This window comes from Panthera pardus, unplaced genomic scaffold (assembly GCF_024362965.1).
Source record: "Panthera pardus isolate Hobbes unplaced genomic scaffold, ASM2436296v1 HiC_scaffold_6, whole genome shotgun sequence".
In the NCBI taxonomy this organism is placed as follows: Eukaryota; Metazoa; Chordata; class Mammalia; order Carnivora; family Felidae; genus Panthera; species Panthera pardus.
This window is the reverse complement of record NW_026526991.1, coordinates 15,411,685-15,436,008: the sequence shown is the minus strand read 5'-3', so window position 1 is coordinate 15,436,008 and position 24,324 is coordinate 15,411,685. Positions and strand designations below refer to the sequence as shown.

The 24,324-nt window shown below is 34.9% G+C and overlaps 1 protein-coding gene across 3 annotated transcripts in view; it reads right to left on the bottom strand.

Annotated features, from left to right (window-relative positions):
- The window catches only part of CRY1 (cryptochrome circadian regulator 1), a 93,395-nt gene that overhangs the window by 45,736 nt on the left and 23,335 nt on the right, over window positions 1-24,324 (bottom strand). Inside the window, exon 2 of one of the 3 annotated variants that reach the window (XM_019446691.2) lies at window positions 8,798-8,917. The exons of the other annotated variants lie outside the window; for them this stretch is intronic. Coding sequence (XP_019302236.1) covers window positions 8,798-8,898 — 101 coding nt within the window. The 5' untranslated portion in view covers window positions 8,899-8,917. The remainder of the gene's footprint in view (window positions 1-8,797; window positions 8,918-24,324) is intronic. 3 annotated transcript variants of the gene reach the window in all.

Sequence of the window (24,324 nt, the reverse complement as noted above, 5' to 3'; positions counted from 1 at the left end):
GTAATAATAGGGCTTAACTCACTTAATTCCTAGAATCAATTTACACTAATACAATCTGTGTAACTTATGCCTCTCTGAACTCAAATATCCACAAAGCTATTTATAATTTAGAACTCTTATTATTCCTTGTCTAATTTTAGAAACCACTGCATTGAGACTTTGCCAGGTTAGAACACAATTAGGATAAGATGTACTTGTGGGCTTTAAAGGATTTACATACAACTACAAAAAATCTGTCCAACATGTGGTCAAAAGCATGCTGTCCCAGATCTATGTATAATTCTTTTCTGTAGTCTTAATAGTACTATTTGAAATTTTTCTCCTTCAGAAAAAGACAAGTTTTATGTCACAGTTGTATCTCAATAAAGCTGGGGAAAAGTTAATAAAATTTCAGTTTTCACTTAATAAAATTTCAATTTTCATATGTTGGGGGGAAGACTAATAATGCCAAAAAAAAATTCCTTTTTTTTTCTAAATCTATGACCTAGCATATGTCATACAGGTCTCCAGTTTGGCCAATGGTCAAGATCTTTCCCACACTGACATTACTGCAAAGAGTGATAGTCACCTAACGCAATCTATCCATCCATCTATCCATCTAAAAACTTGTTGAAAGTCTTCTAACATTGTTGTGGTCCCTAGGATACAGAAGAAAACAAAATTAAGTGCCCAGTCTCATGAGTTTTCAGGATGGTGATGATGATGATGATGATGATAGCTACAAACATTCAGAAGGTGTGTTATCAGATGTTGCTCTAAGCACTTAGATGCACACATACACAACATTTTGATATAGGTTTTTACAAATAAGGAAATTGAGGCATAGAGCTGTTAAGTAATTTTCCCAAAACCCATGAAAAGAAAAGTAGCAAAACTAAGATTTAAAACCCATTCAGGGGCACCTGGGTGGTTCCGTTGATTAAGCGTCTGACTTCAGCTCAGGTCATGATCTCACGGTTCCTGGGTTCGAGCCCTGCGTCGGGCTCTGTGCTGACCGCTCAGAGCCTGGAGCCTGCTTCAGATTCTGTGTCTCCCTTCCCCCCTGTCTCTTTCATTCCCTCTCTCTCTCTCTCTCTCTCTCTCTCTCTCTCTCTCTCTGCCCCTCCCCCACTCATGCTCTGTCTCTCTCTCTCTCTCTCTCTCTCTCTCAAGAATAAACATTAAAAAAAAAAATTAAAAAAAAAACCAACATTCAGCCTGCCTGGCTCCAGATTCTAAGCTCTTGGACCACTGTACTGTATTTCAATTGCGACAATTTCTATGGAGAAAAACTAAAATAGAGTAGAGGGATAGTGGAGGAGAGTTTGATTTCATATAGATTGGTCACAGGATTTTTCTTTTTTTATATCCTACAGCCTATTCAATATCTTCCTTTGAAAATCCCCATAAACCTGGGTGCCTGGGTGGCTCAGTTGGTTGAATGTCTACCTCCTGATCTCACGGTGGTGGGATCGAGCCCCACGGCAGGATCCATCTGAGTGTGGAGCCCGCTTAAGATTCATTCTCTCTCCCTCTCTCTCTCTCTCTCTCTCTCCCCCCAACCCCCCAACTCTTTCCCCTGGGCTCATGCTCGCTCTCTCTCTGAAAGAAAGAAAGAAAGAAAGAAAAGAAAGAAAGAAAGAAAAAGGAAAAAGAAAATCCCCTCACTTCACACAGTCTCCCAATTTTAGTTAGTGATGATTCCATCCTTCAAGTTACTCAGGCCAAAGTGTCACCTGATTGGTCAGAATAGGATATGCTTATGTTGGGTAGCAAACAACCCTCAAATCAGTAGCTTTACCAAAAAAAAGTTCACTGCAACTCCAGGCAGCTATCCTCTAAATAGTGACTTTATTTACCATTGCAGTTCCTTTAATCTTGTGGGCCCTATAATTTCAACACAAGGCCTCCTTCATAGCAAGAGAAGAACCAGCGAAGCATATAGGGGCTCTACCCTGCCTCGGCCAAGCACGTCCTTATACAATTCATTGTCTGTAACTAGTTATGTGGCTCCCCAAACAGCAAAGGGAAATATAAAGTGAATATAAAGTGAAATGTCTCATATGCCCAGGTAAGGTGAATTGGATATTGGTGAGCAGTACCATGTTGTCCTTGACTCCAATTTCTTTCATAGTCCACATGTAAAGCTTCAGCAAATCTTATCAGATGTACCTCCAAAATACATACAGAATATAACTACTTTTCACTACATTTACGCTACCACTCTGGTTCAATCCTCCATCATTTCTGACCTACATTATTACAGTGGCCTTCTATCTGATCTCACAGTTTCCATACTTGTCCCCACAGCCCCCCAGTCTTCATTCAAACACCAAGTAGTCATGAAAAAACCCTCTAATTGCAATGACTTCCCATCCCATTGAAAAAAAAAAGTCCTTAAAATGACCTTCTAGGCTCCACAGGATGAACATGGGCAATAGTTTTCTCTCTAACTCCATCTCCTACTAGTCCCCCCCCTTTCCTTTCCTTTGTTCTAGATACAGATGTTCTAGATGTCCATATCCCATGGATATGACAGAAAGGCTCTTACCTCAGTGCCTTTGCATAGGCTATTCTTACCACCTAGAATACACTTCCCTCATGTATCTACATGGTTCAATTCCTCACTTTCTTCAGGTCTTTGAGTTCAAAGGTCACTTCTGAAGTGATGCCCTGACTAATCATATTTAAAATTGACCTCCCCTCACCTCTGCCCCTAGTAATCCAGAACCCCTTTCTTGCTATATTTTTCATTTTAACATGTGCCATCTCTTACATACTAATATATATCATTTTTATATTTATTACTTGTCTCCCATTCCCATCTAGATGTAAGTTCTACAAGAGTGGAGTTTTTGCCTCCTTTGCTCACTGCATTCATTAAATTTATTTTTTTGTATGAAAGAACAAAGATGTCATGTGTGCAGAGAGAACACTTAAGAGAGTAAATGACCTATACAGATATTTGAAAAAGGAGACTATCCATAGAGGGTAAAGGCTCAGACACATCATCAGGTCTCATGTTTGAGGAACAAAAAATATGCTTGGAGACTAATCATTGAGGGGAAATAATAAGAAGAAAATGGTATTAAGGATGCACTAGATGTCAAATCACATAGAGACTTTAACTTGCACTCTGAATTAGATAGGAATCTTTTGAACAGTTTTAAGCAGAGGTTGGGACACGATGTGATTTAACTTTTAAAATAATCACCTGGACTTCTGGGTAGGAAATGGGTAATCAGGCAACGGGCAGAAACAGGAGACCACTTAGGAGGCTACTATACTTCTCTAGAAAAGAGATGATGGTGGCATAGATAAGAGTGGTAAATGGTGAAAATGATATGAACAATTGGAATCTGAATAGAAATTTAAGAGATAATATAGCAAAGGAAATGGGATTACTAAGTCTGGAGTTCAAGGTAGAAGTAGGGGTTGAAAATTTAATAATGGAAGTCATCAGCACACAAATGGTAGTCAAAAGACTACATAAAGGAAAAGAAAAACAGTGGAAAAAAGGACCTTCACTTTGAATGAACAGAAGGAATGACAGAAGGGCAGAAAGAAGGCTGGAGAGAAAAGGAAAAAGAAAAAAGATGGAATGAAGTCTGGAGAGATAGAAGCAAGGGACAAATGTATATTTTCCTAGAAGGAAGGATGGACAGATTGACTGATGGAAGGAAAGGGGGAGGAAGGACAGATAAATGGAATAATGATGCAATGACACATGGAGTAAAGAAGTAAGGACACATGATAGAAGCCAATAATATATGGGACAAAAAAGTGAAGAATGATGGCACAGAGGAGCAAGAGATAAAGAGAGATGGAGTGGGGGGATAGGATGGTAAGAGGATCAAAATAAGGGAGAGAAGGAGGTAGGAAGAAACAATCCAACCAAAATTTAAGAATCCTAAGTTTTCAGTAACAAAAAAGGGTCAGTTTCATTTAATTACTAATAAGTGGGTTATAAGCTATACACATGCTATATAAATATATACAGAACTTGTTCTATGCTTAGAGAAATGTATGAAGTAAAACTAAATGAATCCAAAGTATATTACCATTTCTTATTTGGTAAAGAAACTAATTTAGATTCACATTAACTTTTACTCTTTTTAGAGATATTTGAGAGTTAATTATCACCAACCTAATAAAATGTAGAACCACATATTCTGAAGTATAGTCTTTCATTTATACAACTGACATTTGGACACCTACATATGACACAAAAAATAAATCCAGAATTCTAGTCCTCAGAGCCTCCAAGTTTAATAAGAAGAAGATATGCAAATTTATTATTATAGTAATTAATATACTGTATTATTTAAGTCCTTATTGTTAAAGGACACATAAAAGGAAGGCAATAAGGCTGAGAAATATCCCCTAAAGTTTTACAAAGAATATGACTGATCTGGGTCTTATAGTACCTATCCTAGCACTTTGTGACAGCAGTTTAAATTGGTTTTTACCTGAAATATTTTTGAACTTCTGAGGTTGACTTACACTAGCATAAGGCTCTGTAATTTATGCATCCCTAAATCCCCAAATCACATAAAGGTATCTGAAATCTAGGACTCTTACTATTTCATGTGTATTTTTAGAAAACACTGCATTGTGACACCATGAAGATAGGCCAAAAATCACATTTAAAATCTACTTCTGGGCTTTAGAGGATTAAGATGGAACCAAATAAAATCTGTTCAACACATGTACAAAAGCAAATGACAGAGCTACATATACTACTGGCTTTCTGATATTCCTACCAGAATGTTCTCTTCTCCTAATAATACTAAATTCATTCTAGATATAATTCAAGTTTTTCAGAGGTTTTCACAGTGAGAGGACTATGGAAAAAAAAAAAGTGCCAGCAGAGAAAAAAGACTATCAAAGATGAAACATGCACCCAGATCTTCGTTTCTAAACATCCTTCTCCAATAAAGAACTAGGGCTCCACAGAGCAATGGCTGCTTCCAGAGCTGAGCAAGGAAAATACAAGATGAGCTGCACCATCTCATGATGCCAGAAAGTAGGCAAATAATAGAAATCAAATGGGTGCTGGGAATGGAAGCTGGTGCAGCCACTCTGGAAAACAGTATGGAGGTTCCTCAAAAAACTAAAAATAGAACTACTCTACGACCCAGCAATTGCACTACTAGGCATTTATCCACAGGATACAGGTGTGCTGTTTCAAAGGGACACATGCACCCCCATGTTTATAGCAGCACTATCAACAATAGCCAAAGTATGGAAAGAGCCCAAATGTCCATCAATGGATGAATGGATAAAGAACATTTGGTACCTATATACAATGGAATATTACTCGGCAATCAAAAAGAATGAAATCTTGCCATTTGCAACTACGTGGATGGACCTGGAGGGCATTATGCTAAGTGAAATTAGTCAGAGAAAGACAAAAATGTATGATTTCACTCATATGAGAACTTTAAGAGAAAAACAGATGAACATAAGGGAAGGGAAACAAAAATAATATAAATACAGGGAGGGGGACAAAACAGAAGAGATTCATAAATATGGAGAACTGAGGGTTACTGGAGGGGTTGTGGGAGGGGGGATGGGCTAAATGGATAAGGGGCATTAAGGAATCTACTCCTGAAATCATTGTTTCACTATATGCTAACTAATTTGGATGTAAATTTTAAAAAATTAAAAATAAAATTAAAAAAAAAATCAAATGGGTGCATGTTGAAAAAATAGGATGTGTACCAAAGTTGGACAATAAAATAAATAGTGATAGTAATAGACTTATAACCCAAAGTATATAACAAATACTCATGAGTGCATTCTTTTATAAATAAATTATTGAATAATTAAATAAATGGGGAAGAAGGAACAACTCTTCATTACATAAGAATTCCAACTAATAAGTACAGAAGGAATGAAAAGTCATGATTAGAATATCACATAACAACTGCTTCAGGCTAGATCCATTGATAAATACTAAAATTAATGCCTGAAAGTGTGAGAAAGAATATTTACATAGCTTCAAAGTTACCTCCTCCCAAATATTAATTACAGAGAAAAAAGTAATTTTACAATGGAGAAATTGGGCAGACACTAGCTTAACTACATGATCAAGATTAATATCACCAGAAATAAGACATACTGATACCATGTTTCTCCTGATATGAGAAGTCCAAATTACCTCTGGTATTTTTCAAATATACATAACCTCAATCTAATCATGAGAAAGCATCAGAGAATTCGAAATTAAGGGACATTCTACAAAATAATGGCCCAATTGCTTTTAAGTCTCAAGGTCATGAAAGATAAATAAAGACTGAAAAATTGTCATTGGGTAAAGGAAACTAAAGAGACAGGACAACTAAATGTAGTATGGAATTCTGGACTGGACTCTAGGACAGAAAACATTAGTGGAAAAAGTGGTGAAATCCAAATAAAGTCTATAGTTTAGTTAACAGTAATGTACCAATACTAATTTCTTAATTGTACTATGGTTATGTAAGGTGTTAAGATTAACAGATACTGGGTGAAGGTTATATAGTAAACCTCTGTATTATTTTTGCAACTCTAAGTCTAAAATTATTTCCAAATAAAAACAAAACAAAAAAAAATGGATGAGTCAGAGCATCATATCTTGAAATAAATACATTTGGAAAGTTCTTTCCCACATCAATATTATTTCCACCTCTCCACTATGGTAATAACCACTTCAATAGTTCCATCCATGCACTTATTTATTTAACAATACGTGAGTGCCAGGCATACATTACAGAGAAAAATACAAAGTAGGGCGTGCCAAGTATGGGGAATGGGGATTGCTGTTTTATGGGCTGATTTACAAAGATTTCATTAATAAGGTAATACTTAGCAGAGTTCTGAAGTAAGACAGTAAGCCATGTGGACATTTGGGGAAAGGAAAGGCAAGCACAAAGGCCCAAATATTCAATGGCAAGTCTGAGGAAAACAGACATGGCCAGTGTGGTTGCAGCAAGGTAAGGGACAAGGAGAAGGCAAAAAATAAGACCAGGTAAGCTAATTATTTAGGGACTCCTTGGCCATTGTAAGGGCTTTCTTTGTCTTACATGTTTAGAGAAATGGAAAGTGACTTGAAAAGTTATGAGAAGAGTGACAAAGTTTTACAAGGCCACTTTGACTACTGTGTGAGGAGCTGGGTAGAGTGGGGACAGAGGAATCAATTAAGAAATTATAGCAGTTATCCAGGTAAGAGATGATGATGGTTTAGGCCAGACTGTAATCAATGAAGATGAGAAGTGACTAAAATTCTGGATATATTTTTGAAGTAAACCCCATTTGATCACTTGACAGATTAAACTTAAGTTATAGACAAAAGAGAGAAGTTGACTCCAAATTCAGAATACATGCCAGGATGAAATTCCTATTTATTGAGATGTGAATACAGGATGAAGAGGATTTGGGGATTTTGTTGTTTGTTTTCTTCTGCTCATTTCAAGGGGTGGAAATAAAGCATTCAGTTTCAATTTTTTTGTTTATATTTATTTTCTTTCACTTTATTTCAGTTTATTTTCTCAGATTTTTTCAACTTTTTGGACATAAAAGATTTTTCAGTTTTGTTCTTATTAACTATATGCTTTTAGGGCCATAAATGCCTATCTAAGCACCACTGTAGCTGTATTCCACAAATTTTAACATGCCATTGCCATTGTCCTACGCCATTAGTTCAAAATGTTTTCAAATTTCCACTAATTTCCTGTTTGGCCCATAAATTATTTATAAGAATATTGCTTAATTATCAGTGCTTGGGGGTTTTCTATTTTTGTTTTTGTTAATTCCTACCTTATTTCATTGTGATTAAAAACACATTCTCTACTATTTCAATGTTTTGAAATACAAGACTTGGTTTATAACCCAGGATACAATTAATTTTGTTACATTTCAATGTGCACTTGAAAAGAATGTGCAGGGGCGCCTGGGTGGCGCAGTTGGTTAAGCGTCCGACTTCAGCCAGGTCACGATCTCGCGGTCCGTGAGTTCGAGCCCCGCGTCGGGCTCTGGGCTGATGGCTCGGAGCCTGGAGCCTGTTTCCGATTCTGTGTCTCCCTCTCTCTCTGCCCCTCCCCGTTCATGCTCTGTCTCTCTCTGTCCCAAAAATAAATAAAAAAAAACGTTGAAAAAAAAAAAATAAAAAAAAAAAAAAAGAAAAGAATGTGCATCCTGTAGGTGTTGGAAAAAAATGCTCCGTGTGAATTAAGTCAAGGCTGTTAATCACACAGTTCCAATCTTTTGTTTTGTTCCAATCTTTTACAACTTCTGATTTTTGCTCTGCTTGTTCTATTAGTTACTAAAAGAACTGTATTTATATTTCCCTCTGAGATTATGAGTTTATTTCTCTTTTTAGTTTTATCAGTTTTGGCTTTTTGTATTTTGACACTACATTTTACACATAAAATTTAGACCTGTTATATCTTCCTAGAGGACTGACCATTTTAATAACCATGAAATATCCCTCTTTATTTCTAATAAAAATGCTTCTTGCTTTAACTTCCACTTTATCTGATCTTAGTAACACCATACCAGCTTTCTATTAGTGTATGCAAGGGCATATCTTTTACCATGCTTTTTTAACTTCAGTCCATTTTAATCTCCATATTTAAAGTGTATTTCTTATAAGCAGTGTATTTTAGGTTGAACCACATGAAATTGCTAATATCATACTGGTTTGACTTCCAAAAACAGAAATTTCATAGCTCACTCTCATAGTTAGTTTTATTTTCTAATTCAAACAATCTTTGTTAATTGGAAAATGTGGTCCGTTTACAATTAATAGAATTACTGACATACATAAGTTTAAATTTACCTTCTTAATATTTGTTCAACTTGTTCTATACTTCCTTTCTTGCCTTCTTTTAAATTATTTTTTATTATGCCATTTTCCTCCATTCTTAGATTGTTAGTCATAACTTCTTTTAGAAGTTACCTAGAAATCAAAATATGCATCCCTAATTTCTTAAAAGTCCAATATAAATTAGTATTATTATTGATTCTCTAATGATGCAAGACCTTAGAATATAGTAACTCCATTTAACATATACACATATACAAAAGATACTGCTTTGAACAGCTGGTATTCATTTATTCATTCAGTATCCACGTCCTAACAGTTTCTATCACTCTTTGTATCTTTCTATATTTCTATCTAGGATCACTTTTTATTTTGCCTGACCAATCTCTTTTAGAATATTCTTCACATTTGATCTGCTACTCTTGGATGATTTTCTTTCCTCTTCTCCTGGAATTTCAATACAAATATGTTAGACCTCTTTGCCATTACCCATATGTCTCTCACACTCTTGTATATTTTCCAACCTAATGTGTCTGCTTCAGAGTGGTTATTTTCTTCTGAACTATCTTCCAGTTTCACTAATGCTTTTCTCAGCTACATATAATCCTCTGTTCAACCTATTCATTGAGTTATCAACTTCAGCTGTCGTATTTTTTTCATTTCTAATATTCTATTTGACTACTTGCACAGCTCTTTTCCAAGATTCTCCTTTATCCAATTTCTTAAAAATACTAATGATAATTGTTTCAAAGTACATGATTAATATCTGGATTTCTTATGCATCTGCTGCTAATTAATTTCTTCTTGATTTCAGTCATTTCTTATCTTTTAGTATACCTTGTTATTTTTGACCACAGGCCAAACATTATGCATTAAAAAAACTGCAGATATTTTCCTTTACAGAATTATTAACCTTTGCTTGTGGCAGGCTTCTAAAATACAGGCTAATACCATTAATTAATCAATGACTGAGTTGATTTCATGTTGGACTTCAGTGCTTCAACAGGCTATTTTATTCAAACTCTCCTCCTAGGATAATAAAGAAATCAGTCAGACAGTAATAGCTGAATAACACAATTAAAGAGGGAATAATGATTTTAGAAAATAAAGGAATAGAGACTGCTATTTTACATAAGACTGTAGGGGTAAATGCTCAGTGATAATGGAACACTAATGTAAAGGCCTGAAGGAAAATGAGGGAGCAAGCCATGCTGGAAGAAAAACATTCTGTGCAGAGGGGACAGCATATGTACAATCCAGTTGAAAAATATGCATAATATCTTTAAAAGAATACTCAAGAGACCAGTATGACTACAGCATAGAGTATGAAAGGTAAGTGCTAAGAAACTAAATTTAAAAGTTATCAAGTTCCAGTACACACAGTAGCTTATAAAGTATTGTATGGACATCACCTTTTTCCCTGAGATGTAATGAGAGGATTAATCTTACTTATGATTATGAAGAATCATAACAGGTTAAAAGGGAAGAAAGGAAGAACCAGGGAATTCTAAAAGGAAACTACTGCAACATTCTATGTGGTAGCTTTGGTCAAGATGATTAACATATAGGTATGAGATATGGTCTGAGCTTGTATACATTTTGAAAGCAGAGCCAATATAATTAAATTGACATATTTAAGGTTAAAAAAAAAAAAGCAAACAAACAAGCAAGAACCAAAAATAGTAAGTTTAGCGAGTAAAAAATGGGAGTAAAAAATCTTTTTTCAAACATGAAAAAGAAATTTTACAAAATGAAATAGAGAAACATAGACCTGGAAAATATGAACAAGACGTTAAGAATACAGTGAAAACATCTAACAAGTGTACAAATACAGTTCTGAAAGGAGAATGAGATAAGAGAACTATTTGAAAAGTAACAGCTGAGAAATTTTCAGAACTGATAAAATATACTAATTCACAGGTTCACAGAGGCTTACAAATCAAGAAGAATAAATGTGAAAAAACTCACACCTAGACCCATCATTGAAAAACTGAAGAACATATCAGAGAAAGAGAAGATTTAAAATTAAACAACAAAAATAATAATAATAACCTCAATAAGATAACAGCAGGAATGGCAGACTCTACTGTATCTCTAATACACAGAAAGAAAATAACCTAGAATTCTATACCTAGTGTAAATAAGGACAGAAAGTACTTTCAGACAAACAAAACGTGAGTGTGCCACTAGCAGTCCTTCACTATGTAAGATCAAAAAGATATTATTAGTGATAAAAGAAAGTGATTCTAAGTGAAAGACTGGAGATGCTAGGAGGAATAAAGAACACAGAAGGTGGTAAATATGTAGATAAATAAACACTAGCCTTATAAGACAACAAAGAATAATGTATTTTGGATATTTTTAAAAGCAAAAAGAGAGAGATAGAATTAGTATAAGTCAGGAAACGAACTGGACTTTAAAATGGTGTTTTAAGGGCCTTGTATTATTTAAAAAGGGGCATAGTTATTAACTTTAGAAATTGATTAATGTGCCTGTAGTAATTTCTCAGATAAATACTAAAAGAATAGTTAAAATTACGTATCATTTAAAGCTGTTAGGAAGAATTGGAAAAAAGTTACAACAATTCATTTTAAAGAAGGGAAGATAAAACGGGCAGAAAGAAAACCACAAAATAAGATGGTGGATATAAATCCAAATACCTTGGTAATTACAACAAATGTAAATAAGCTTTAATTAAGAAATAAAAATGGGGGGCACATGGGTGGCTCAGTCAATTAAGTGCCTGATTTTTTATTTTAGCTCAGGTCATGATCTCATGGTTCATCAGTTTGAGCCTCACATCGGGCTCTGTGCTGACAGCATGGAGCCTACTTGGGATTCTCTCTCTCTCTCTCTCTCTCTCTCTCTCTGCCCCTTCTCCCCCCTCTCTCTCAAAATAAACAAACTCAAAAAAAATTAAAAAGTGTTTTTAAATTAATAATAAAATAAAATAAAAACAAAAACTGTCAGACATATTAACCTAAAATATGCTGTTTTTCATAGACATCTAAAACCAAAGGTTCTAAACTGAAAACAGAAGGATACAAAAAAAGCTGCTACTACTGTATTAACACAAACATAATGGACTTTAAGGAAAAATAGTATAAAGAAGGCACTGTTCATAATGATGAACACTTCAATTTGCCAAGAAGATATAATAATTATCTAACAATATATATTTTACACCTATATCCATCACATTTCATAATGAAAAAAACTAAAAGCCTCAATTTACCAGAACATTCATCTAAAACTTCCTATGTATAAAGTAAAAAGTGACAGAACTTCAAAGAGAGACTCATGGTTAAATTGGGGACATTTCAACAATTTTTTGATAATATTTGCGATAACTACCAGACCAAAGATGATTACAGAAGATATGGACAACACATTAGCAATTATGACCTAATAAAAAAAAAAAACAAAAAAACCCTCCATCTAATAATTATAATAGACAAGGAGAGAAAAGTAATGTACATATTTTTAAAAACCTGACCATATATTGGGACTTTAAAAAAAGTCCAGAGGTGCCTGGGTGGCTCAGTCAGCTGAGCGTCTGACTCCAGGCTAGTTCAAGATCTCACCATTCCCGAGTTCGAGCCCTGGGTTGAGCTCTGTAATGACAGCTCGGAGCCTGGAGCCTGCTTCAAATTTTGTGTGTCTCTCTCTGCCCCTCCCCTACTCATGCTCGCTCTCTCTCTCTCTCTCTCTCTCTCTCTAAAATAAATAAGCATTAAAATAAATAAGAAGTAAAAAATAAAAAAATAAAGTCTAAACAAACTTCAAGAAATTTAAACAATACAGAGCATATTCTCTTACACTAACGTATTTAAGCTAAAAATTAACCCTAAAGAGATAGACAAATTCTCTATGTTTGAAATATGTGTTATAAATATTATAAATTAAAAAATAATTCTAAATAACTCAAGAACTAATGAAACAAACCATAATAATATTTAGACAATATTTTGAACTAAATGATAATGAACATACATTAAAGAGACTTGTGGGCTACAACTATAGTAGCAATTAAGGGTATATTTACACAGCTAAATGTTTACATTAGGAGAAAAAAGTCTACAAATTAAAAGGCTAGGCATGTTCCCCAAGAAGTCAGAGTAAGAAAAAGATAAAAGAAAAGAATAAAAATAATAAATATTAATGAAATTGAAAACCTACAATAGAGAAGATCAATAACCACATAAGTTCTCTGAAAAGATGGTAAAATTAATCAACCTCTAACAATAGCCAAATCATGGGAGGAGCCTAAATGTCTATCAACTGATGAATGGATAAAGAAGATGTGATATATATATATATATATATATATATATATATATATATATATACACAATGGAATACTACCTGGCAATGAGAATTAATGAAATCCTGCCAATTGCAACAACATGGATAGAACTAGGAGGGTTATTATGCTAAGTGAAATAAGTCAGTCAGAAAAAGACAAATATGTTTTCACTCATTTGTGGATCTTGAGAAACTTAACAGAAGACCATGGGGAAGGGAAGGGGAAAAAACGGTTTCAAACAGAGAGGGAGGCAAACCCATAAAAGACTCAGAGAACAAACTGAGGGTTGATGACAGAGTGGGGAAGAATAGAAAATGGGTGATGGGCATTCAGGAGGGCACTTGTTGGGATGAGGACTGGGTGTTGTATGTAAGTGGGAATCTACCCCCAAAACCAACAGCACACTGTATACACTGTATGTTAGCTAACTTGACAACAAATTATATTAAAAAAAATTAGTCAACCGCTGTCATGGGGATAAAAGGTGCAGCATAGGGAATATAGTCAATGGTACTGTAATAGTGTTGTATGGTAACAGATGGTGGCTACACTTGTGGTCAGCACAGCATAATGTACAGACTTGTCAAATCACTGTTGTACACCTGAAACTAATATAACATTATGTGTCAGCTATTTCAATTAAGAAAAATTAATCAGGGGCACCTGGACAGCTTAGTTGGTTGAGCGTTCAACTTTGGCTCAGGTCATGATCTCACAGTTCACGAGTTCGAGCCCTGCACTGGGTTTGCTGCTGCCAGCACAAAGCCTGCTTCAGATCCTCTGTCCCTCTCTCATGTGCTCTCTCTCTCTCTCTCTCTCTCTCTCTCTCTCAAAAATAAAAAAAAATTTTTAAAAAAAAGGAAAGGAAAAAAATTCACCTCTGATTAAATTCATCACAACAAAAAGGGAGAAGACACACGTAAGCAACATAAGGAATGAAAAGGGCAAAATAAATACAGATGCTATTTACATTTAAATCACAAAAAAAAGGTAAGTGGGTTGTAATTTCAAGAAATGCACTAGCTTATTTATATGCTTGTTCCCAATAAAAACAAATAAAAATATTGGTTAATATATTAAAAACATCTTAAGGCAGCTAAGAGTTGAGACAAGACAATAAGGAATTACCAAACCAAAAGCTAAGTAGAACACATGATCACCTTTTGCCCTGAAAGAATTTGCTAATCCCAAAGAATTTGAACAGCAGTTTTGATCACCTCATGACACAAGGGGGACAAAAGTCAAAACTCAGGATCAACGAAGGATTCTTCTAAAAGAAGACACCCAAAACATTAAGCCAAGATTTCAAAATGCTACATACTTCCTTTGGGAATGAATAAACCTGAAATAAAATCCTCCTTCCACACCATGCCTTGTGGAGAGGATACCCTGGCATTCAAGTAGAAAAGGACTGGAAAAAATAAGCAAACAAAAAAAAAGACTCTATTAAGTTGTAAGCACTGACCAGCCCTACAGCATATTTACAGCCCAAATAAAAATCATCAGGGTGGTCCAAGAAACTTCAAACCATAAATTTAAAGTGTCCCTGAAGTTCAAACCTTAAGTTTAAGTGACTCTAATGCCACTGAGAAATACAAATTCTTTCTAGAGAAAGGCACCCTTATCCTGGGCCTCAGAAAATTCCCCAGAATAATTTTTCAAATACAATGAGAAAAATCCTCAAAGCACCTAAGGATACGGGTAGATGACAAATTATCTTCAAAGCAACAATAACAGTCCTCAACAGCAACAATAAAACTAGAACACAGTATTCTATTTTTCAATAAGCTAGGGGAAAAAAAACCCAGAACCTAAAATTCTACATCCATGAAAATATCTTTCAAGTATACATAGATGTATTTTGATAAAAGATAAAAGGGTTTGACTCTAAAAGACCTCATTAAAGGAAATTCTAAATGATACCTTTCAGGCCCAAGCGAAATGATTCCAGATGACTGTCTAATATGTAAGAACAACAAAGGGAAAATAAAAGTAGCAACTATATGGGTGAATATAAATGAACTCAAACTTGACAAAACAATATTGTAATAATGCCTAGTGGAATTGTTTTTTTTTTAATGATAGAATTAAAACATAGAACAGAAGTTTAATTACAGGGTGGTTCAGTTGGTTGAGTGTCGGACTCTTGATTTCAGCTTAGGTCACCATCTCACAGGTTGGTGGATCAAGACTCGCCTAGGGGTCTGCAGCTGAAAGCATGAAGCCTGCTTGGGATTCTCTCTCCTCTCTCTCTGCCCCCCCCCTCTGTTGCTCTCTCTCTCTCTCAAAATAAATAAACATTTTTTTTAAGTTTAATTATATAAAGGAATAATGAAATTTAAATGTTCTAGGTCCCTTATACTATGCAGGAGGAAGGCAAAAGGTATAGATTTACATTAGATTTGAAAAAGTTCTCACCTTTTATTTTTATCACTTTAAAAGTCATGCAGGGGGTGCCTGGGTGGCTCAGTGGGTTGGGCGTCCTACTACGGCTCAGGTCATAATCTTGCAGTTCGTGGGTTCGAGCCCCGTATCAGGCTTTGTGCTGACAGCCTGGAGCCTGCTTCAGACTGTCCCTGTCTCTCTCTGCCCCTCCCCCGCTCTGTCCCTCCCCTGCTCACACTCTGTCTCTTTCTTTCTCTCTCAAATATAAACAAACATTAAAAAACATTTTTTTATGTCATGCAGTGTATTACATTTATGGCATTTGATTAAATTTAACCACATAGATGAAAATACTCTTAGGAAGCCAGAAACCATTTTTCTTAAGTTTTTTACACTTTTTTAAAAGTTTTTTTATTTTGAGAAAACGAGAGAATGCACACACACACATACATGCACAAGGGCAGGGAGAGAAGGAAAGAGAGAATCCTAAGCAGGCTCCTAAGCACGGAGCCTGACATGGGGCTCAAACTCACGAACCGTGAGATCATGACCTAACCCGAAATCAAGAGTCAGCTGCTTAACCAACTGAGCCACCCAGGCACTGCTCACCATGACTCTTAAACAATTTCCCTTTCTTTCCAATCTTTCTTCACTGAATGGATTGTTTATCCCAATACTACCTCTTTTAAAAAGCTTTTAAAATTAAAATATAACAAGTATACAATAAACCATACCAATCATAAGTTACTTCACAAGAAATATTATAAAGCAATATTAAAAAGTGATTAGTCACTTTTATGTCATGAAACAGAACATAACCAACAATCTAGATAAACTCCCCACTCCCATCCCTTCCCAAATTGCAAAGAAAACCACTCTCCTCATTTCTAATTCCATAAATTAGTTCTGCCTGGTTTTGAACTTTAGTTCATGTAATCATATGGTATATATATCCTTTTGTTTCTGACTTTTCATTAAACATATTTGTAGGTTTTATCCATGTCATTTTGTATAGCTGCAGTTAGTTCCTTTTTCATGGTATTCCAACATATGTGTATACCATAATTTATCCATTTTACTGTTAATGGACATTTGGGTTGTTTCCAGTTTGGGGCTAGTACAAATAATGTTGCTATAAATGTAGTGTGTACTCATCTACAAATGTTCATGAATTTCTATTGAGTATATACTTAGGAATGAAATGGCTGAGTTATTGGTAATGTAAACATTCAACAAAAAGCCTGATAGTTTCCCAAAGTGTTAAGTGTTCATACTTCTAATAGCAATGTATTAAAGTTCCAGCTGTTCCACATTTTCATCAATACTTTGTACTGCCAGATCTTTTAATTTTAGCTAATCAATCAAGATGGTATAGTGTTTCAACTGTGATTTTCACTTATATTTTCCAAACATATAACTTGGCTGGGCAATTTTTACCATGTCTTTAGGCTATCCAAATCATGTCTTTTGAATACACTCTTCTGTGAAATGCCAATTCAAATTCCTGCCCATTTTTCTATAGACTTATCTGTAGTTTTCCTACTGACTTTTAGTCCTTTATATATTCTTAATACAATTCCCTTGTCAGTTATATGCTCTTCAAATATCTCCCCCTACTGGCTTCATATTGGCTTGCCTTTTTACTTTTCTATTGCCATTTTTGATTAACAGAAGTTCTTAATTTTAATGAAATTCATCAAATTTCCCCTTACAGTTAATATGTGTGTGTGCACGTGAGAGCATGCATCTTAATGTTTGAGAAATCTTCACCTCCTCTATCTTGTAGAGATTCTTTCCTACATTTTATTCTTTAAAAGCATTATTGATTTACCTTTCATATGCATCTACAGTTGACTTTTGTGTTATGGTTCAAGGTAAGGTCCCAGATTTATTTTTTTCCACACGGATACCAAGTTACTCCTATTTTAGGGAGAAGAATACATATTTGATAATCAGAAGATCTGGGTTCTACTTCCAACTCTTTAAAACACAGGAATGTGCAAACCACTGATGTCTGAGTATGAGTTTTGTGATCCAACTCAAATACATATTTAGAATCACTGGATTAGGTGCTCTCCAAGTATTTACAATATAGCAGGGGAAACAGTTATATAAACACCATAATGTATTGTAAGAATTACTGGACAATACTTAGTGATGCTTTTGTAGACAAGACTGAAAAATATGAACTGACTAGACAAGACTGAAAAATAATATAAAGACAAAAAAAAATGCCAAGTAGAAAGAATTACAAAGTATCTGTCACATAGTAAGTGTAAACAATAATTGGTAAATGCCAACTAGAAAGATTTACAAAAAGTTATGTTTACAAAGAATGTTAAAGCTAAAATTAAAAACGCACACACTCACTAACGAGGACAACACAATCCTTTCTAGAAAATCATGCTCATGGCAAGAAAATTAATGAGAGCTCAAGTCTATACTCAGGTTGAGTGAGTTTTAAATTTATGTATTTAAATTCAAGTTAGTTAAAGTGGAGTACTGGTTTCAGGAGTAGAACCCAGTGATTCATCACTTACATACAGCACCCAGTGCTTATCCCAGCAAGTGCCCTCTTTAATGCCCATCACCCACTTAGTCCATCCCCTCACCTACCTCCACTCCAGCAGCAAATCTTCAGTTGTTCCATGTGTTTAAGGGTCTCTTACGGTTTGCCTCCCTCTCTGTTTTTATCTTATTTTTTTCTTCCCTTCCCCTATGTTCATCTTTTGTATTTTTTTTTTTAACGTTTATTTATTTTTGAGAGAGAGACTGAGCACGAGAGGTGGAGGGGCAGAGAGAGAGGGAAACACAGAATCGGAAGCAGGCTCCAGGCTCTGAGCTTTCAGTGCAGAGCCCAAAGCGGGGCTCGAACTTACGAACTGTGAGATCATGACCTGAGTGGAAATCAGATGCTTAACCGACTGAGCCCCTCATCTGTTGTGTTTCTTAAATTCCACATATGAGTGAGATCATATATTTTTCTTTCTCTGACTGACTTATTTCGCTTAGCATAATACACTCTAGTTCTAGCCACGTTGTTGCAAATGGCAAGATTTCATTCTTTTTAATCACCGAGCAGTATTCCACTATATGAATGTATGTGTGTATACGTATGTGATATACATATACATACACACACACACACACACACACATATATGCACATCTTCTATATATTTTTAAAAGATTTTATTTTCAATTAATCTCTACACCCAACATGGAGCTTGAAGCCACAACCCTGAGATCAAGAGTCACACGCTCCATTGACTGAGCCACCCAGATGCCCCAAGCTTGATTTTTTTAAAGTTATGTATATGTAGGGAAGATTCCAAAATTACAAGATAGGAAGTTTGATTATTCGACCCTGGAAATTAACAGAAAGGGTTAGAAGCATCTAGAAAACAAAGTTTGTTCTAAAAACAAAAACACAATCATTGATAAATTCTTGTCAAGATACCCTCTTCACTCTCTGGCAGGATTATTAGTCTGATAGATACATGACAAAGTTAATGATGCTTTTTTTTCACAAGACTGAAAACTCTGAATTGATAAGATTTTAAACTGTATGAATTTTTTTTCTACAGAGTACTGTTGAATGAGCTAACGTTAACCTGAAGTATGGACTCTAACATGAAACACCATGAGGCTTTTTTGTCTGTGCTCCTTTATCTCCTGACAATTTCATCGTTATTTTAAATTACACAAAAAAACTAGTAGGATTTTAAATGTAATAATCATGTTTTATGTTAGGACACTATTAGCATAGACATGTTTGGGGGGAAGTGGTTTATTCTCACTGAACCTTTTCTTCCATCTAATAAGTAGACTAAATCAGTGACTTTCAAACTTCTTAACAGTGATCCATAATAAGAAATATGATCGAGAACAACTAATCATATATGTGTTGGTGTGTGTAACTAAAACAAAAGTTTCATAAAATAACACCCTTATAACACAATGCCCCCTGATATTTCCTATTCTATGTCATTATTTTTAATGTAGATTATAACTCAAAAAATTGATTTCATTACCAAAAATGGGGCATGAACTGTGGTTTGAAAAAATGGATTAGATGACTTCCAAAGTAACCTATAGCCCCCAAATTTTTATTTCTCTAATTTAGATACTGACATAAAATGTGGTATCAAATAAGTAGATGATATGTCTGACAGAAACAGGAACAATGATTTCACAATGATGGAATTCATAAGTATACCAAATAGATGAACACTGGATTGAAAACAAGATGAATCTACAGAGGTAAGGGCCTACATTTAGGTTCAGAAATACCCTCAGCAAGTAAACAGAGCCTGGCGGCAAGTCAGATTAAAAGACCTGGAGGCTTTATTAACTATAAGCTTATTACGAGATGTCAGAGGATCTGTCAGTTTATGCAGGCTTGGTCTATAAATAAAATAGTATTTAATAAATATTGTGTTATAAGTATTTTGGTATCTGAAATCAAGTTTAATCAGGATCAGAGTTACTAGGTCTAGACCTCATCCTTTTTTATTACATGTAACATACAAGAACAAAGCATTACTAATATTACATACATTTATAATATTTAAATAAATAATATACTTCTTTTTACTGAGTATAATTTCCCAGACGTAGTGTTATTTCCCTTTACCAATTTAATCCTCAAAGAGGATTAAATACCCTACCCAGGTCACAAAGATTGTTAACATAAATGAAGTCAGGAGGTGAACCCAGGTCTGTCTGAATATAAATCAGGATTTTTTTTTTACTTTTTATCAGTGTTTATTAAATTATCTGCATCCATGGCTTTAATGACTATTCAGCATATATATATATATATATATATATATATATATATATATATACACACACACACACACACACACACACACACACACACACGGGCCACTAATTTCAGGTAAACAAAATTTATTAGAGTATTTTAAAACTCCAATTAATAATAATAGTAACAGTTTCCTACCACTATGATGGAGGCTATTGCTTGTAATATTTTATCAAGATCTCTTTACCTTACTTAGTGATGTGTAACTTCTTTAAGCGTTCAGAAACTAATTCAATGATCCCCCCCCCCCCCCCCCCCCCCCCCCCCGTCAAAAGCTGAGAGCCGAATGCTTCAATCATTCAATCAGGGAAACAATGACACATGGGATTCCTAATCCTTTTTTTTTTTTTTTTTTTGCATTTGGACTTTCTTTAAATTCTACTGCTATACAAACATACATTTTTTGCTAATGTATGTACTACTATGTCATTAATTTCTTACTCTAAACAAGTAAACAAAATCAGCCAGTGCTGGAAAAGAGTCAAACTTTACTATAAAGCCATCTGTACTATACAGTTCAATCTTTGGAAATCCCTGTTATACATCCTCAACATTAAAAATGATAATTTTGGCCCTATTCAAGAAACTGTAACATGTCATTAAGGCACACCTCTTAATAAGTAAGCCACTAGCAGCCATGGAAATAACATTTTATTGACATCAGTATTGTAAAGAAATGCACACAACTACTGAAACTAGAAACCCATATAAATCAACTGCAGGATTGCAGGAATTCTGTAGAAAAGGGAGGGATTATCAGAGCCTGACATTTTGGTCCCTTCAGGCTAGGGAAAAGACAAAAGGAAAAACTCAGTGGTCCTAACTATAACTAGATAGAGCTGTTTACTTCCATCAGCAAAGTTTTAGCAAGAAATGAAAATAAAAGAGAAAATAATTAAGATCCTGAGGTACACAAAGGTACATAAAAATCCCAGGGTGAAGCTTTCTCCCTAATTCACTATTCCCATTTTTACTAACCAATAATAGGGCAAAATCCTTTTGCCTAAGGAGATACAAATAGCTGGGGAAATACAGGTGACTATTTTTTTTAAAGATTCAAACAGCCATGAGACTTTCATTTTGAAAATATAGCTCCAAGGTCCCATGCTGAAGCAGCTTCACAATTAAAAACCTGAGAATATGCCCCCATAAGAAGAGGGTAATTCTCAATCAACATGGAAAGAACCCTACCACAGAACTTTAACAAATGTTAACACACTGCAGAGCTCAACTCTAATCTATAGCAAAATCCATAGTCTATTGGAGCTATCCTTTAAGCAAAACACACACACACACACACACACACACACACACACGTCAATGCCCTCAAGTAAAAAGAAGCAGATTAAATGCAATGGTTTAACTCAAAGTGTAGTTTCTAGGGAAAAATTTTAAAGGTCTCAGATAGATAAGAGTTATATCAAAACAGAAGGCTTCAAAACAATTCCTAGGCTCTGCATGCCGAAACTATAAGTCAGATTTAAAAAATCTAAGACCTAAATAGATGGAGAGATAGACTATGTTCATGGATTGGAAGACTCAATATTGTTAAGATGTCAATTCTTTCAAACTGAGCTATAGATTTAGTGCAATTTCAATCAAAATCTCAGAAGGATTTTTTATAAATATTGACAAATTATAAAATTTACATGAAAAAACAAAGGAACAACAATTTTTAAAAAGAACAAATTTGGAGGACTCACCCTACCTGATTTCAAGACAGAATGCCGTTGGTGAAAGGACATTTACATAAATCAATGGAACAGAAAAGAGAGACCACAAATAAATTGACATTTATGAGTACACATATACACACTGACTTTTAACAAAGATGTAAAAGCAATTCAATGGAGAAAGGATAATCTTTTCAACAAATGGTGCTGAAATCACTTGAAATCCATATGCAACAAAATGAGCCTTGACACATACCATATACCTTATACAAAAGTTAAAACAAATCGAAGAAAGAATACAAAAATACTCATTCAAAAGGAGACATGCACCCCTGTGTTTATAGTGGCATTATCCACAATAGCCAAATTATGGAAACAGCTCAAGTATCCACAGGCTGATGAATGACTAAGGAATACACACACACACACACACACACACACACACAGGGATATTAGCTATAAAAAAGAATGATATCTTGCCATTTGCAACGACATGGATAGAGTTAGTATTACGCTAAGTGAAATAAGTCAATTAAGAGAAAGACAAATACCATATGATTTCGAAAATTCATATATGCAATTTAAGAAACTAAACAGGGGCACCTAGGTGTCTCAGTTGGCAAGCGTCAGACTCTTGGTTTGGGCTCAGGTTATGATCTCATGGTTCGTGAGTTCAAGCACCATGCCTGCTTGGTATTCTCGCTTCTTCTCTGCCCCACCCCCGCTCGGGTGGGCAGACACTCACTCTCTCTCAAAATAAATAAATAAACCTTAAAAAATATTTAAAAAAAGAAACAAAACAAATAAGCAAAGCAGGGAGCGGTAAACCAAGAAACAGACTCTTACCTATAAAGAACTGGTAATTACCAGCAGGGAAGTGGGTGGGAAGATGGGTTACATAGATGATGGGGATTAAGGAGTGCACTTATTGTGATGAGCACCAGGTGTTGTATGGATGTACTGAATCACTATATTTACACCTAAAACTAATATTACACTGTGTTAACTAACTGGAGATTAAATAAAAATTTTTTAAAAATGCAAACTAAAACTACAATGAGATGCCAATACATACTTACTAGAATGGAAAAATACAAAACAAAACTTGACACTACTAAATGCTGACAAGGATGAGGAGCAACTTAGACTCTCTTATGTTGCCAGTGGACTGCAAAATGGTATAGCCACTTTGGAAAACACTTTGTCAGTTTTTAATAAAGTTAAAACATATTCTTACCTAAGACCCAATAATCTCACTCCTAGATATTTGCACAAGTAAAATGAAAAGCCATGTTCACACAAAAACCTATATGTGAACGTTTATAGTGTTTGTGTTGGAGACCCCCAAGACAACACCCAGGTTCAGTGATTCACTTAAGGAACTCACAGGACTCAGCATATCATCATACTTACATCTAACATTTATCACAAAGAAAAAATACAAAACAAAATCAACAAAGGAAAAAGGCATATGGGGTAAAGTTGGAAGCCTGGGGTAAGCCTGATGTAAGCCTGATGTAAGCTTCCATGAGTCCTCTCCCAGCAGGATGTGTTTAATCCTTCCAGCAGCACATGCGAAGTACTATCTACCAGGGAAACTCACCTAAGCCTAGGATACAAGATTTTATTGGAGGCTGGTCACACACTTACCTTAGCTTATCATGTACCAAAACTCCATACTTCCAGAAGGAAAGAAGGTGCTTAGCATGAACAGTTTAGACATATAAACCATCCTTATTGTTAGAGAATGGCGGGAATACTCTTGAAATCCAAGTTCCAGACAATAGCTACAAGCCAACCTTGCAAACAGGCCTTTCTAAGAGCAGTAATCTCAGGCGTGCTATGTTAACTCTTTTTTGCACAGTGCTTTATTTGTAATTGCCAAAACCTGGAAACAAATCCAAATATTCCTTGAACTGGGAAATGAATAAACAAACTGTAGTATATCCATACAATATAATATTATTCAGCAATGAAATGAACTATTGCTTCCTACAACATGGATGAATACCAACTGCATTTTGTTAAGTAAAAGACACCAAATTCAAAAGGCAACAAACTTTGACATTCAGGGAAATACAAAATAGATCAGAGATTGCCAGGGGGCTAAGAATGGGGGAGAATTTAAATACGAAGTAATAGCATGAGGAAATTTTTCTGGAATGATGGAACCATTCTGTATCTTGCTTTTGGTGGTGGTTGCAATGCTCTGTGCATTAATCAAAATTCACAGAGCTGTATACCAAAAAGAGTTAATTTTACTATATGTTATTTTTTTAAGAAGTAAAATACAGTTCCCCATGAATAAGATGAAAAGAAATACCATGGTGATGTTAATGCAAATAAAAGAC